The sequence below is a fragment of the Silurus aristotelis genome, assembly GCF_946808225.1.
Source record: "Silurus aristotelis genome assembly, chromosome: 17".
NCBI lineage: Eukaryota > Metazoa > Chordata > Actinopteri > Siluriformes > Siluridae > Silurus > Silurus aristotelis.
The window spans coordinates 22,271,425-22,286,341 of record NC_139590.1 but is presented as its reverse complement, the minus strand read 5'-3'; the positions used below and the strand labels follow the sequence as shown (position 1 = coordinate 22,286,341).

At 43.5% G+C, this 14,917-nt stretch overlaps 1 protein-coding gene across 12 annotated transcripts in view; it reads left to right on the top strand.

The window, feature by feature from the left end:
* The window catches only part of unc5a (unc-5 netrin receptor A), a 205,305-nt gene that overhangs the window by 98,203 nt on the left and 92,185 nt on the right, over positions 1-14,917 (top strand). For all 12 annotated transcript variants that reach the window (XR_014537540.1, XR_014537541.1, XR_014537542.1 and 9 more), the window contains one exon: positions 7,154-7,375. Coding sequence is in view for 7 of the 12 variants with exons in the window: in XM_083566434.1 (XP_083422560.1) it covers positions 7,154-7,375 (222 nt within the window). In the remaining 5 variants the exon portion in view is untranslated. The remainder of the gene's footprint in view (positions 1-7,153; positions 7,376-14,917) is intronic.

The window sequence follows — 14,917 nt, the reverse complement described above, 5'->3', positions numbered from 1 at the left end:
TCGCTACTGAATTCATTATGACGCTCTGTCAGTGTTATTGGACGCTCACACACACACACACACACACACATATATACACACACACACACACACACACACACACACACACACACACACAAACAGGAAAGGACGAAAGGAGAGGGAGTAGATGCAAGGATCGAAGAGATTTCAATCCCAGACTGATGTCTGTGTAAATATTTGCCGTCTGCTGATAAACACACGTCCGGCAGCCAGATTCTGACGATGGTTCCAGGAAAATCATGCTGTCACATAAAGGTTTCTTGCTGCAAAGTTCAACACGGAGAAAGAAACCAAAAAACACTCGCGTTGTCGAGTCACTGGGACATGAAACGGTTTCATATTCCGGGGCGCACGCTGCTTTGATGAAATTAATTTCTGAAGCCGCTGTAAAGAGCCGACGGTGTCATAAAGCGGAAATTTTTTTCCGCTTTTTTTTTTTTAAAGCCATCGTCCATCACCGCCGTCTCGTGACGTCTCGATTCAGCGATAAAAAGTTTAATTGGTTTCCGAAAGGTTACGGCGAGCGACAGGGCACCTGTTCATGGGAAGAGAAAGAGAGAAAGAAAAGACACGTGGCCGCCTTTTTCTTTTGTCCGGATACACAAGAAAACCTGGTCTTGCGTTTTATCAGGTGCTGAGGAGAAAATGTCAGGCCTAAGAATCGCCTCTTTGTTAATGCTCTAAAAGTATAAATAAATCAAATCAATAAATAAAGTGGGCGGGGCTAACATTGACAATGATTTGTTTCATAGTTATGTTTTTTACCTACAGGTGGAACATCTCCCCAACAGAGTGGATCTTATAATAACAGCAAATATGGACTAATGAGCGTACAGCTCCTCTTGGTCCTGCTCTGAGAAGGAAAACACATATCTGAAGGTCGGATTCTGGGTGTAGAATTTTTTGAAACGTGAGGTGATATTTCAGGACATAAGAGATGTTTGTGTGGTTTTGGGTTCTCATAGTGAATTTAAGGCTGTGCTACTGGTGTCTCTTTTTGAGACTTTATATCTTATTGGTTGAAACCATGTTCATGAAGTCATGGGATCTTACAGGTTTAAGGAGTAATTGGGTTCTCTTTGTGGGCCCAATGTTCTGATTGTGTTCAGAAATGTATATGGGGATTTTTGGTTCTCTAGCGTTGCTTCAGGTTCCTGTTTTGGTGTTCAAATTCAACCACAGATGATGTTTTGTTGAAGACAACTTCAGACATGTTTATGGGTTTATTGGTTTGAAGTTTTACATAATGGTCTGGTTCTGTTCAAGTTCTGTGTTTCAGACAGGGTTTTCCTTGTGGGCCTGAGGTTCTGTTCTGTTGCTCAGTTTTTGAGACTCAGATCAGATACATGTTCAGACTTGGGTATATGGTGGTCAGTTCTCTAGGCTGCTTCAGGTTAAGGTTCTGGTCTTATTGACACTTTTTTTTGGGGGGGTGGGTATTGGTTTCAGTGGGTCAGGTTGAGTTGTTAAAGTTCTGTTTCTGAGATATGTTCAGGCATGTTTATAACACATAACCATATGGGGTTCCACATAGGGCTTTTGTGGAACTTCAGCACCAGAACCATCGACCTAAAAAGGAAATTGCGATTCTATGTGCATGGAATCTGTAAGTGCCTTCAAAAGACTCAAAATGTGGGAGGTTCTGGAACTGTTTGTGGTTCTACAGTTGTGTATTTTGCAGAGGTATTTTGTGTGTGTGTGTGTGTGTGTGTGTGTGTGTGTATGTGGGTACAAACCGGAATGTCTTCTGAGCCCTGTTTTGTTTTTGACGCTCTTTTGTTGTTGGGGATGAATTGTATCAGGAGCAGCTTTCTACAGTACCATTCATTCCCCGTGACACTCTTTATCCGCAGTGCCGCATCTCGGCAGCAGCTGCGGCTCGGCGTTTGAGGCCTGATGGGATGCGACAGCGGCTCGGCCTCCTGGCTTCCCGAGCCCAGTGGTCAGCAGCTGCTAAACAGCATTAACGTCTCACACCACAGCTGGCGGCAGAGATGTTTTTGACGCGACATTAGGCTAAACTTTCGTGTGTGTGTCTGTGTGTGTGTTCCATCCGCTCACGCGTCTTTTTCATTATCGACTCCACTGAAAAAAGATCCTTTATCCGCTAAACGGAACTTTTTTTCCTCCACGATTAAAGGTGCGAAGACGAGAAACTCGGTTCGGGAGATATTTTACACGCGAGTGTGTTTCCGCTCAAGTATCACGTTTCTCATAGTTCATAAGACAGTGTTTGTTTCATTTGCCGATCCATAAGTACTGGGGGTATAGTGACAGTACGGTGTGTGTGTGTGTGTGTGTGTGTGTGTGTGTGTGTGTGTGTGTGTGAGAGAGTGTGTTGAAAGGCTAGTGATGAATGTACAGCATGCATTATAACGCGGCGGTCCATCTATCAGCCTTATGCAACGACGTTAATTTGAAACACGGCGCTCCTAATATATGCCTCTTTGTCTCATGCATAAATAACGCGAGTCCTCAGAGAATAATGTTCACGCGCCGCGCTTTCGGTACAAAGACGGATGTGCAGACGTCCGGATCGTCTCCAGGCCCCGTGGCAGCTCTTTTGAGTCTGATCTATTTGAGAGTTCTTGTGAGGCAGGTGTGAACGCGCTACGCTTTAATACCTCCCTTTTGTCGGCTCTGATGTAGCCGTATGGAAGTCGGTTTTAGCACGTCTTCATTCTAGCGTTCAAAAGAAACCTGCCAGGATGCTCTATTTATTTTTCATTTCGGAACGATGAAATCTAACATCAGGTCGAAAGATTTACCGAGAAACATCATCGGATTTACCCCCAACAAAAACAACATTAGCTGACATTTCTGTTGGCTAGCTGGAATGTTTTTTGTTTTTCGCACCGTTTCTGGAACTTGAACTTGAAAATCCTGCAACGCTTTCTGAAACCTGCACATTATTGTAGCGACGTATTGTAGCAGCTCTTCTAAGTCTGATCTATTTAAGAGTTCTGGTGTGGGAGGTCTTGTGAAGCTGGTGTGAACGCCACCACGCTTTAACGCGCCACTTTTGTCGCCTTGCGATGTATCCGTATGGAAGCCGGGGTTGGCACCTCATCGCTCTAGCCATCAAAATAAACCATCACAATGACGAGATGGTCTAGTGGTTAGGATGCGGCGCTCTCACCGCTGTGGCCCGGGTTCGATCATCATTGGCCAGGGAACCAACCCCAGCCACTAGGGTTGCACAAGTCAGTGCACTTTTAGTGCCGGTCCCAAGCCCAGATAAATAGAGGGGGTTGCGTTAGGAAGGACATCCAGCGTAAAAACATGTGCCAAATTAAACATGCGGATGATCCGCTGTGGGGGTTCCCTGGTGGTCTAGTGGTTAGGATGCGGCGCTCTCACCGCTGCGGCCCGGGTTCAATCGCCGGTCAGGGAACCAACCCCAGCCATTAGGGCCGCACAAGCCTCAGTGTCGGTCCCAAGCCCGGATAAATGGGGAGGGTTGCGTTAGGAACGGCATCCAGCATAAAAACATGTGCCAAATCAAACATGCGGATGATCTGCTGTGGCGACCCGTAATGGGAGAAGCCGAAAGAAAGTTTTTAAATGACGAGATCTAACATCGGGTCAAACAGTTTATCTACAAGATCATCGGTTTTACCTGAAAACACGACGTGGCGTGTCTATCGGCTGAGCGCAACGCTTTTTGTTTTGTCGCACAACTTTATTTTGTATTTTTTTTACCTCAGGTTTCTTAAATCCTGCACGCCATTTCAGAAAGTAAAAAAAAGAAAGCTGCTCTTCCATGGGTCCGTGTTCTTCCAGCGCGCCGTGTTGTTGAATCCGTTGGAAAAAAAGAAGGGTCACCCTGGAGAGCTAATGGCAATCATCGCGCCACTAAATTAAGACTCATTAAGTAGACCGCATCCGGTGAGAGCTCGCCTTCAGGTTAATGAAAGCCATTTTGAGCCGAGGTGGACATTTTGATTGCGCTCGTCCTGTGCTGAGCCTCCTGTGATGGAAACCCCCCGCCTCGTCCTAAACACCCCCCTCCTTCCCAGTCTCCCAGTGTTCATCTTGTTGATGACAGAGCAGCAGGTTAATGCGTTGGACAGCAGGTACAGCAGGTTAATGCTTGTAAAAGAAATGTCATCTTCACAATACAGACATTATTTTATTCTTCTTCTTTTTTCCTCTAACACCTCCCTAACGCGACAGGAAGAGGAGGAGGAAGCGGAATGAGACAGAAAGCAGTAAGTGATGTATGCCCTTCATTGGACACAGAACATTTAGTTTTCATTAAGAGTTAAACACGTACACGATACATTAGCGGGGGTTCAATAGCCGCAGCTAGGCTACTCGGCGCATTTCAGCCTGATGAATTAGCAGCTCAGGGCTCAGGCGGCGTAAAAAAGGAGATTGCGAAGAGGGGTGTTAATATAAGAAGAATTCTGCGTGTTTTCTAAAATCTTCCGCTCAAGGAAACAACACGACGGGAAAGCTTTAGCGTTTCGCGAAAAGGAGTCTCCAGTGCTAGAATTGTTCCGTCGTTCAGTAGATTTAGAACTTAAATCTACTGCTCAGGGCCTTGCTCAAGGGTCCAGCAGTGGCGGAGTAGTGGTGGTTAAAATGTTGAACTCACGACCTTCTGATCTGAAGCCCATCATATTAACCATTAAATTATGCCTTTCCCTACCCCAGCTACCTCTTCATGGTCGGAAGCCACTCACTGTAGCAATGAAGAGCACATGAAGATCCATGAGGTTACTGTAGAGGGTTAAACTAAAGAAGAAGCATGAAGATGGATTTGGACTGGAGTTTGCTACATTTGCTTAAGGCAGCAGTTGCTATAAAGAGTTTTGCACTCGAGTGGCCATCAGGGAACAGATGATAATGATGGAACTATAATGAACAGACATTCAGTGTTCAGGATGAGGACGGGTTCCCTTTTGAGTCTGGTTCCTCTCAAGGCTTCTTCCTCATGAAGTCTCAGAGAGTTTTTCCTTGCCATTGTTGCCACCGTTTTATTTATTAGGTATTAACTTAGACTGATCAGACATAACATTATGACCACTTGCCTAACATTGTAGCTTATTGCATGAACAACATGCAAGCTCGTCTGTTCGATCGGAAACACACGGACCAGCTTTCGCTCCTCACGTGCATCAATGGGCCTGTCGCCGGTTCACTACTGTTCCTTACTTGGAGCACTTTTAATATACACTGACCACTGCAGACCAGCCCACAAGAGCTGCAGTTTTGGAGACCCTCTGACCCAGACGTCTAGACGTCACAATTTCTCAAACTCGCTCAACTTGACCATTTTTCCTGCTTCTAACATCAACTTCGAGGACAAAATGTTCACCTGCTGCCTAATAAATAAATCCACCCACTAACAGGTGCCATGATGAAGAGATCTTCAGCGTTCTTCACCTCACCACTCAGAATGTTCTAATGTCAATGTTATGGCTGATCGGTGTATATGGACTAATTTATTAATTTATATCTGTTTAATTTTGTGAAGTTGCTTTGGAACCATGTCCATGCAAATAACATTGCTGAACCCGAACTGAATCGAATCGGACCAAAACAAATCAATTCTAATGAAATTAAAGTTGTATCAACACCATAACAGCACTCGTCAAGTGTTTCCTAATTGTCTTAAGTGTTTGCTTTAACGTGTTTACTGCAGAAATGGCTGTTTTTTTTTGTCGTATCCGCTAGCAAACACGCATCGATCTTTTCCTTCTTAATACGTTCCTGTTACACCAACATTACAGGTTTCACAAACACAAACTCTTCAACTAGATCAGATTACAGCAAACGAGTTAGTCCCAGCCTGGACTCCCCTTTGTTTTGTTTTTTTGTTGTTTTTTTGTTTTTTTCACGCTCACTGAGGTACAAATTGTTTGCACAATACGATTAGCGTTCTCTGTTGCTTAAAGAAAGATCCAGTGAGCCACGCTCGCTCCGGAAACTTCCACCAAATTTTCCCCTGAAAATTTCATTACCCCGCCTCCTAATCCCGTTACCAGGTGGGGTTTTATACCCGACGGAGTTATTTTTTGTTTTTTTTCTAAAGTTAGACTGGAGTCATGGCCCGTGCAAGCGCACAACACACAAAATAATCAACAGCAGCTGCCGGATCGCTGAGGAAACGTGGGCGGAAAAGGATAAATTAGCAATTCATCCTTAATTACGAGGAGCAGAAAAATGTTGAGCCTTACAAATGAAGCGAGCGAATTACCGATAGGGTGCCATTTGTCTGAAGAAAACAAAAAAAACCGAAAAACATATGGCTGGCTCCAAAACCTGCCTAGTCATCACTGCTCAGGCCTCGTAGGTAGAAATACAATTACGGTATCAAATGTAGAGGGGGGAGGGGGGATGCTCGTGTTTTTTTTTTTTTTTTTTTTTTTTATGTGTTCGTGCGCCATGGTTGAGCCGTGGAATATTGGTCTGGCGAGCGAGCATTGAAGTGCTGTGGTCATTGAGCGAGGGGGATTTATGGCCTACAATCCATCAGCTCTGATCTTAAAAGCCTGTGATTAACAACGGAGAGGAAACGTGGCTTCAGAATGGCTGAAATGCTGAAGCCTGACAAGGCCAGAGCACTCACAGGCCTTTAACTCCAACGCTTGTTAACAAGTCCGTGTGTGTGTGTGTGTGTGTGTGTGTGTGTGTGTGTGTGTGTGTTGGTATGGTGTTTTTATCTACAGTGTGCACCTATACACATTCTGCTTTGAACCACTCTGACATTTTTTAACATCCCAGGAAGCTATAATTCAAGCTACATTGTTAGGACAAAAGTATTGGGACACTTGACTTTTCCCACGATGTGTGGTCCTTCCCCACATGCCCCTGTGCACAAAGCCAGCTGCATCAAGATTCGGACCAAAAAACCTGATCTGTTGCATCGTCTATGGGAGTCATGTGATAATAATACTGACAAAAGGGCTCATGGGATGGACTTTATTCTGTTTCCTGCACATAATCTACGGTGATTTCTTGCGCATTCGGGTTCAGTAGAAAACGAACGAATCACTCTTCGAGATGACTCATTCTTCCGAATCACATTAAAGACTCGGAATCTTTGTCCACAAACTTTTGCTCACATGTCCTATATTTTTAGTATGAATAAAATTTTTAGATTGATTTGTTTTTTTCTTTGCAGGAGCGGAGCACGCGGCGACGGTGACGCACCCTCTCCCAGCGGCCTTCGCGGACCTGCTGCCCCATTTCCTGGTGGAACCGGATGACGTCTACATCGTGAAGAACAAGCCAGTGACGTTGACGTGCCGCTCCACGCCCGCCACTCAGATCTACTTCAAGTGTAACGGAGAGTGGGTGCACCAGGACGACCACCTGATCGAGCGCACCGTCGACCCCGCTACAGGTATTTCCAAAAAAATAAAAAATGAGCGTTCTCGAAGCATCTTGTTACTTCACTTTCACTATTTCCCGTCTTTTCCATTCCAGGAAACTCTTTTTTTTTTTTTTTTACCTCGCAATTGAAAAAATAACCCATTCTCTAATAATCAATTAAAGCAGTCATTATTTCATTTACCTATTGGCAGAAATCGTCTCCTGCTGTCATGCAACAACAGAACCGGCCCTAATCGCTTTCGAGTGCTTTTTTTCTTTCTCGCATTAGTGAAGAATGATGGGATTATAAGAGAATTATGTGCATTACTTTTCCATCAATTGCGACAGTTCTTATCGCTTAGACCTTTAAAATAATCCACGCTTATGTCAGGTTGGAGTTCTAAAGTGAGAAGTTTTCGCAAAACTAGTGCTTCGTGATTCAATTTCAAACCGCCAATTAACGAGAAATTGACGTCTGGCCAAAGAGCTCGGTTTAAACTCATTTAAACACCTAGTATTTTTTTTAAATAGCCACTTCCTCGGGTCGAACGTTCCCAGAGAGCATTTAGAGTTCAGATTAACGGGAATGGACCAGCCGTCCAAAAAATTCTGGAGGTACAGGGCTGAGGAAGAGTTTCACTGAGTTGCAAGAATGGAAAATGTCTATATCTATATCTATATCTATATCTATATCTATATATATATATTACACACAGCACCGTTTCAGGGAACAACATTTCCACATCCCTCAGTATTTTCTGTGGTGGAGGAGGTAAGAAAAAGCATAGTGATGCTGATGGAAGAAAGAGATACAGATACTGATGAGAAGTGGCCTTGTATCTTAATAACGGTTTCGTCTGTATGGGCAGGTCACATGCTTCAAACACCACGTGTGTAATATGTGGAAGTATATTAGCTAATGAGACATTAAGGCCCTTCAGCATCTGGAAACTCAGCAAGTAGGGATGTGCATCTCCATAACTGCGGCCGATGCGATTCGCATCTGGATGCATAGGCAACTATACAATACATTAAAGATTCATATGGAGCAGCTACTGTCGCGATGCAGCGCGATCCGATTTCACACGGTGCGATTCAATGCGATGGAAAAAAATATGCTCTGCAATTCAATATGGTGCAGAAAGTTCACTTTTAGTTCTTCGTGTCAGACAGACTTAAGTGCCTCCGGACTTCTTTACAAACAGGCTTAGATGGAATAAAACCAGACGTTCTTTTCCTGTTCTGTCTCCAGAAAGACGCAGCTCTACCTCTGCCATGTTAATCTGTATTCTATGTGATACTCAGGACACGCCCCAGACATTGGCCACAAATTATTGGTCATTTAAAAAATCAAATCAAATATAGCACATCGACACGTCACATCGTTAACTTCGCATATTTGAATACAAAATTTTCCAGGGTGTAAAAGGTTGTCGATACTTGCCGTGAAGACGCTTGTCGAGGTGCGCACGCAAAAAACGGACGCTTTTTTCCCCGAAACGCATTCTTTGACCAGACAGAGAGAAGCAGCAGGAAAACTCTGGAACTCTTCCAAACAAATTCACACCACGGCTGCGACCTTTATTGTGTCTAAGACTTAGCTACGGTTTTGTTCGCAGCATAGGGCTATTTGAATTGGGAACGCGCTGCAGGCTTAGCGCTGACGGTCGCTTTATCCTCGGATGAAAGCCGGAAATAATAAAGTCGGATCTATTGGATTTTCCCCATCCTCAAACTTAGGTGCTTATTTTTTTCCCAGCCTCCCAAAACAAAGACGCGATGGTGCATTACTACGGTTATAAAATACCGCATTGTTTTATAAAAAACATTTTTTTTTTAAAGCGGACATTTTTTTTCCCTCCCGAAAGCCCAGAATTCTTTTTTTTTTCCCTTTTTTTTACTCCCAGGAGTTTTAATCGGGGAGATTTCTGATGCTGGGAGAGAAATGGGATCATTTGTTAAACTCTACCTGTCCGTGGGTGGACACGACCTGCTCTCGCATGCCGGTGATTCATTTACCGCCTTCCTCACTGGAACCAGTTCCAGGATCTAATTGGTTCTCCGTACCTGTTCAGGAAGATTGTTGAAATTATTCATGCCTGGAATGTTTGCCTGAACACAGATCGCTGCCGCAGATGTGTAGATGTATCATGGCTGCCTGGTGTCTTGGCAGAAATACAGGACGCTGAAATAGAACTAGATTTATTGAGCTGTTGTTCATTAAATCACGGTTTGTTTGTTTGTTTGGTTTTTTTTGGACCAGGAGGCCACAAGCGTGCGAAGACCTTCCCAGTCTATTACAATGCCATCAAACACACGCTGCTTGTTAAATCGTTAAGTCGCGATCGATAACATTGATTCATATTGGATACATTCTGCATTGAATCATAAATCTATTAGTCCACTGGGCCAGTTCGAGCTCCAGCGAGCTGCCCGGTGTCGTGTTTCACAGCGTAGCACGTTGCTTTCACCATTGAAAAGACCTTTGGTAATAAGCTGTAGGGTTTTTCCCCCACATTGTGCGTAAAAGAATGATTATCCTAGCGCCTTTATTTTCTCTACAGCAGGCTATGTATCTGCGTAAGCATGTAGTAATTTGTTAGAATTATGAATTTAAAGTATTACTAAAGGATAGTCTCGCTAGTTTCTGTTCTCTCGCTAGTTCTCCTTTCCCTTGCTAGTCTTTGTTCCCTTACTAGTTTTCTTTTCTCTTGCTAGTTTAAATTTGTTTGCTTCCTCTCACTAGTTCTTCCGTCCCTCGCTAATCAGTTTGCTTTCTTTTGCTACATTCATTCCCTGCTAGTCTGTGTTTTCTTACTAGTTTTTTTTTCTTTGCTAGCTAGCATTCCTCTGCTAGATTTCTTTCCCTGCTAGTCTGTTTTCTTACTAGTTTTCTTTTCTTTGCTAGCTAGCATTCCTCTGCTAGATTTCTTTCTCTTGTTAGTCTGTGTTTTCTTACTAGTTTTCTTTCTTTTGCTAATCAACATGTCTTTCCCTAGGTAGTTTTCTTTCTCTCCCCAGTCTCTAGTTTTACCCTTGCTAGTCCGCTTTCCTGCACTAATTTCTAGCGTTCTTTTCCTCACTTCTTTTTTCCAACAATCTTTTTTCCCCTTGCACGTCTGCTTTTTGTTGCTGGCTGCTTTCTAGCGTTTGCTTGCCTCCTGTGCTAGTCTGCTTAATTTTCTGTTCCCCTAGTGTCCTTTCTTTCTCTAGTTTGCTTTAACTCACTAGCACGCTTAACTCAGTTATAGGATTTGGAGTAAGGAAAATCCGTGCTTGCAGGCATTGAAAAGTCGCCAAAGAGTCAATTTCTGTACATTACAGCTGAAAAATCAACACTGACCTCATTAGAAAGCGGCTCAATCTTCCCTGAAACTGAAAGTATATCTTTGTCTCAGCGTGACCTGTCATACAGTGATCACACAGTCCTTCCACTTTTGGTAAATCTGTCTTTTTATATCTGCTGCTTTCATGGTGGTCACTGAACCGGTATTTGTACAGGATCTGTATCAGATGTTGGACACGGAGAAGATACTCTTTCCTACACTCACACACACACACACACACACACACACACACACACACACACACACACACACACACACACACACACTCTTGGCCTCATCAACATTTGGACAGGGGATGATGGTGGAGGACAGGGGATGATGGTTTCTTTTCCTGATGCTCCTGTGGAGTGAAGTGGAAAGGCGTCCATCGTGTCCATGACAAAACAAAACCCCCTCCAGTTTTAAAGTAAAATAGCCGATCGTGTAGAGCTGACGTCCAAAAAACCTAGATAAAGGATCTGTCTGCTTTCCGATGAGGAGGTTAATAGTTAGAGACGGGTGATGGCCCCCAAAAACCTGGCCCTCATCTCCGTCACCTGTCTCTACCACGCACCTATTAAACTGTTTGTTTTATGAGTCTGTCACTTATCATGCGTGTCTATTACGCCCAAACACACCGTGCTGTGTTAATTTAACAACATTCCTGATGAGCCTCTTGTCCTTTCCTGTCCTTCCTGTTTTTTTTTTCTTTGTTTTGTTTTTCGCTTGAATAGTCTAGTCAATAGCAAGTTATGCTCCTCTTTCTGCCAGACGAGTTTTTTTGTCGTTAAAGGGACACAATTTGGAGCGTAAAGCCGTCATGTTTACGAGGACATCTCATTAAGCATGCAGCAACTATCCCACTGGCTGCTAATGACATCGAGCCCCAGGCAGTTTCAGCTGTTTGCTAGCAAAACCCGCCATCCTCGACCGGCTGTAGCGGAAAGGGACAGAATTATCACTTAGTTTAATTCCTGTTGAAGCTTTAATAAGACATTCTGCAATAAAACATGACAGGGAGCGACGTTATAAGGAAATAATTAATGGCGAAGGTGTTTTTTTTTTTTTTTACATAATCGAGGTTTTAGGTTTGAAACGAAAACTAATATGAGGTGTCTTTAAGCTGTGTATGAAATAGTTAATAATCTTATTGAGTTGTTCATGATTCGTTCTTGATTCCTCCATGATTCGTTCATGATTCATTCATGATTCGTCCATGATTCCTCCATAATTCGTTCATGATTCATCCATGATTCCTCCATGATTCGTCCATGATTCTTCCATGATTTGTTCATGATTCTTCCATGATTTATCCATGATTCTTCCATGATTCTTCCATGATTCGTTCATGATTCTTCCATGATTCATCCAAGATTCTTCCATGATTCATCCATGATTCGTTCATGATTCTTTCATGATTCTTCCATGATTCGTCTATGATTCATCGATGATTTGTTCATGATTCATCCATGATTCCTCCATGATTTGTTCATGATACATTTATGATTACTCTATGAATTGTTCATGATTCATCCATGATTCCACCATGATTTGTTCATGATTCGTTCATGGTTCGATTTGTTTGTTACAAAAGTCCTAAGAGGCCATTTCCATATCATATTTTTTTCTTTTCTGTTTTCCCGTGATCACAACTTAATTTTCTTATGATCTGGACATTACAAAAGTTGTTTGCTCATGATCATGACTTTATCCTGTTGTGTGTTGGGTTGTGTTGTGTCTCCTATCCATGAGACACATTTAACACAGACAAACTTGCCTCCATAAACCTTCCACACAATTTCATCAGGACCTGTCCGAACCAATGTGTCCTTCCCTACAAAAAGGGAAAAAATATCCTGTGCTCAGCAATTCAAGTTTCTCGCTTGTTTTTCCTTTCCCGGGCTCGAAAAACACCATTACTGCTGTTCTAGCTGGGGAAAGCCAGAGGGCAGAACAGGGAAGAACAGGCTTTATAATGACTACATAGATTGGTGCAGTGGAGCTTCTCGTTGTCGCATTGTATCTCTCCTTGTCCAGCACTAAGCTTATTCAAAAACTAGCGAGAAGTGAAAGAGTCGCATGCGTAAGCTGGTGGCTTTAATCAGTGAGCTTTTATTCTCAGTACAAATGCGAAAGGAATTTTTACACCAATCAGGTATAACCATTTCCCGAACACATGGAGAGGTGGGAGCTCAGTGGTTAAAGCTCTGGGTTACTGATCGGAAGGACCAGTATTGCCAGGCTGCTGCTGTTAGGCCCTTGATCAAGGCTCTTAACCCTCAGTGCTCCAGGGGGCGCTTTATCATGGTTGACCCTGTACTCTGACTCCAGCACTGGAGTCGACTAAAACTTACTATTTAATCTTCTTACGTTAGATTTGCGTGTTTATATTGTAGTTGTTATGTATAAAGTTTATTTCTGTAATTTGTAGACACAACATTTTCCCCAAAACCCCAAAACTAACCAACATTCAGTCAAAACAGTTGTTCTACTTTAAAGATAAAGAGATTTTATACTTGTAGATGTGACAAGTATCTTCTTCTTCAATATAGACAAAGGTGGACACTTCAGCATACATGCTCATACATTCTTTTGAAAGTCCCATTCCACATTTAATCCCCATTTGCTTTTAGAAGAACCTCCACTCTTCTGAGAAGATGTTCCACTAGATTTTCTGAAGATTTGTGAAATTCATGCGTTAATAAGTCAGGTACTGAGATAGGTAAGGTGTTTAATAGGGACATAGCAGAAGATCTGAGGATGGAGCCACCAGGAGGGAGGAAAAGAGGAAGGCCAAGGAGGAGGTTTATGGATGTGGTGAGGGAAGACATGCAGGTAGTTGGGGTAAAAGAGGCAGATGTAGAGGACAGGGGGGTATGGAGACGGATGATCCGCTGTGGTGACCCCTAATGGGAGAAGTCGAAAGAAGAAGAAGATTCTGATTGGTCAGAGGGTCAGTGGGGTTCAGACAGTAGTATTTCTATACATTAGTAGCATGCCAACGTGTTAAACACAAAGAATCAAGGAAACATCAACTTAGCATTCTTAGCGTTTTTATATCCGTCCCACGTGTTTACGTGATACAAGCAGGAACTTTGGATAGGTATTAGATGGGGCAGGAGTTATTTGACCTCAGGATGGCAATAAAAGGAATTCGATGGGGCAGGACCTAGTTGACCTCGTGATGGCAAGTTGAAGGAACTAGATTGAGCAGGAGTTAGTTGACATCAGGATGGCAGGAGAAGGAACTACTGTAGATGGGGCAGAAGTTAGTTGAACTGAGGATGGCAAGTTGAAGTAATTAGATGGGGCAGGAGCTAGTTGACCTCAGGATGGCAGAAGAACGAACTAGAAGGGGCAGGCGTTAGTTGACATCAGGATGGCAGGAGAAGGAACTACTGTCGATGGGGCAGGAGTTAGTTGAACTCAGGATGGCAAGTTGAAGTAACTAGATGGGGCAGGAGTTAGTTGACATCAGGATGGCAGGAGAAGGAATTACTGTAGATGGGGCAGGAGTTAGTTGAACTCAGGATGGCAAGTTGAAGTAACTAGATGGGGCAGGAGTTAGTTGACATCAGGATGGCAGGAGAAGGAATTACTGTAGATGGGGCAGGAGTTAGTTGAACTAAGGATGGCAAGAGAAGAAACTAGATGAGTCAGGAACTAGTTCTTAGCATTCTTCTACGACTCCCACATCTTCGTGTGAAGCAGGAACTGAAATCCGAAGTATGTTCGCCCCAAGCTTGGAATGGAAGCCGATGGAATGAAAAGCGTAGCGTGACCACGTCAATTCCTCACGCAGTATTTAGCGAGTTAACAGGAGCCTAATTAGTGCAACAAGATTTCGTTCACGATTAGAAATGCCCGCAGACACAGCATCCCTGGGGGAGCATGGCCTCGCTTGCATCCGCTATTTGGAATCTCTGGCTTCTCGGGAAGGTCGGAGAGGTCAGAGCAGAAACCAGAGACAGCAAGCGCCCCTGGCAGTCTGATCTCCTTGGGTTTGTTTCGCATTAAACATGCTGGTATTGGCAAGTTGTTTCCGCATTTTCACCTGCAGCACCTCAGGTAGTCAGTGATGTTGTAATGTACGTGAAATAATTTCCCGATATCCATTCTCCCCACGCAGCTTATCACTTCTCGTTAGAATCTCTCCATCTCTCAGTCTGGGCACATCCTAGGGATGTTGTTTGTGCGGTGCGTACGTTCTACTCGATAGGATGATGAGATAATCTCGAGACAAGGCC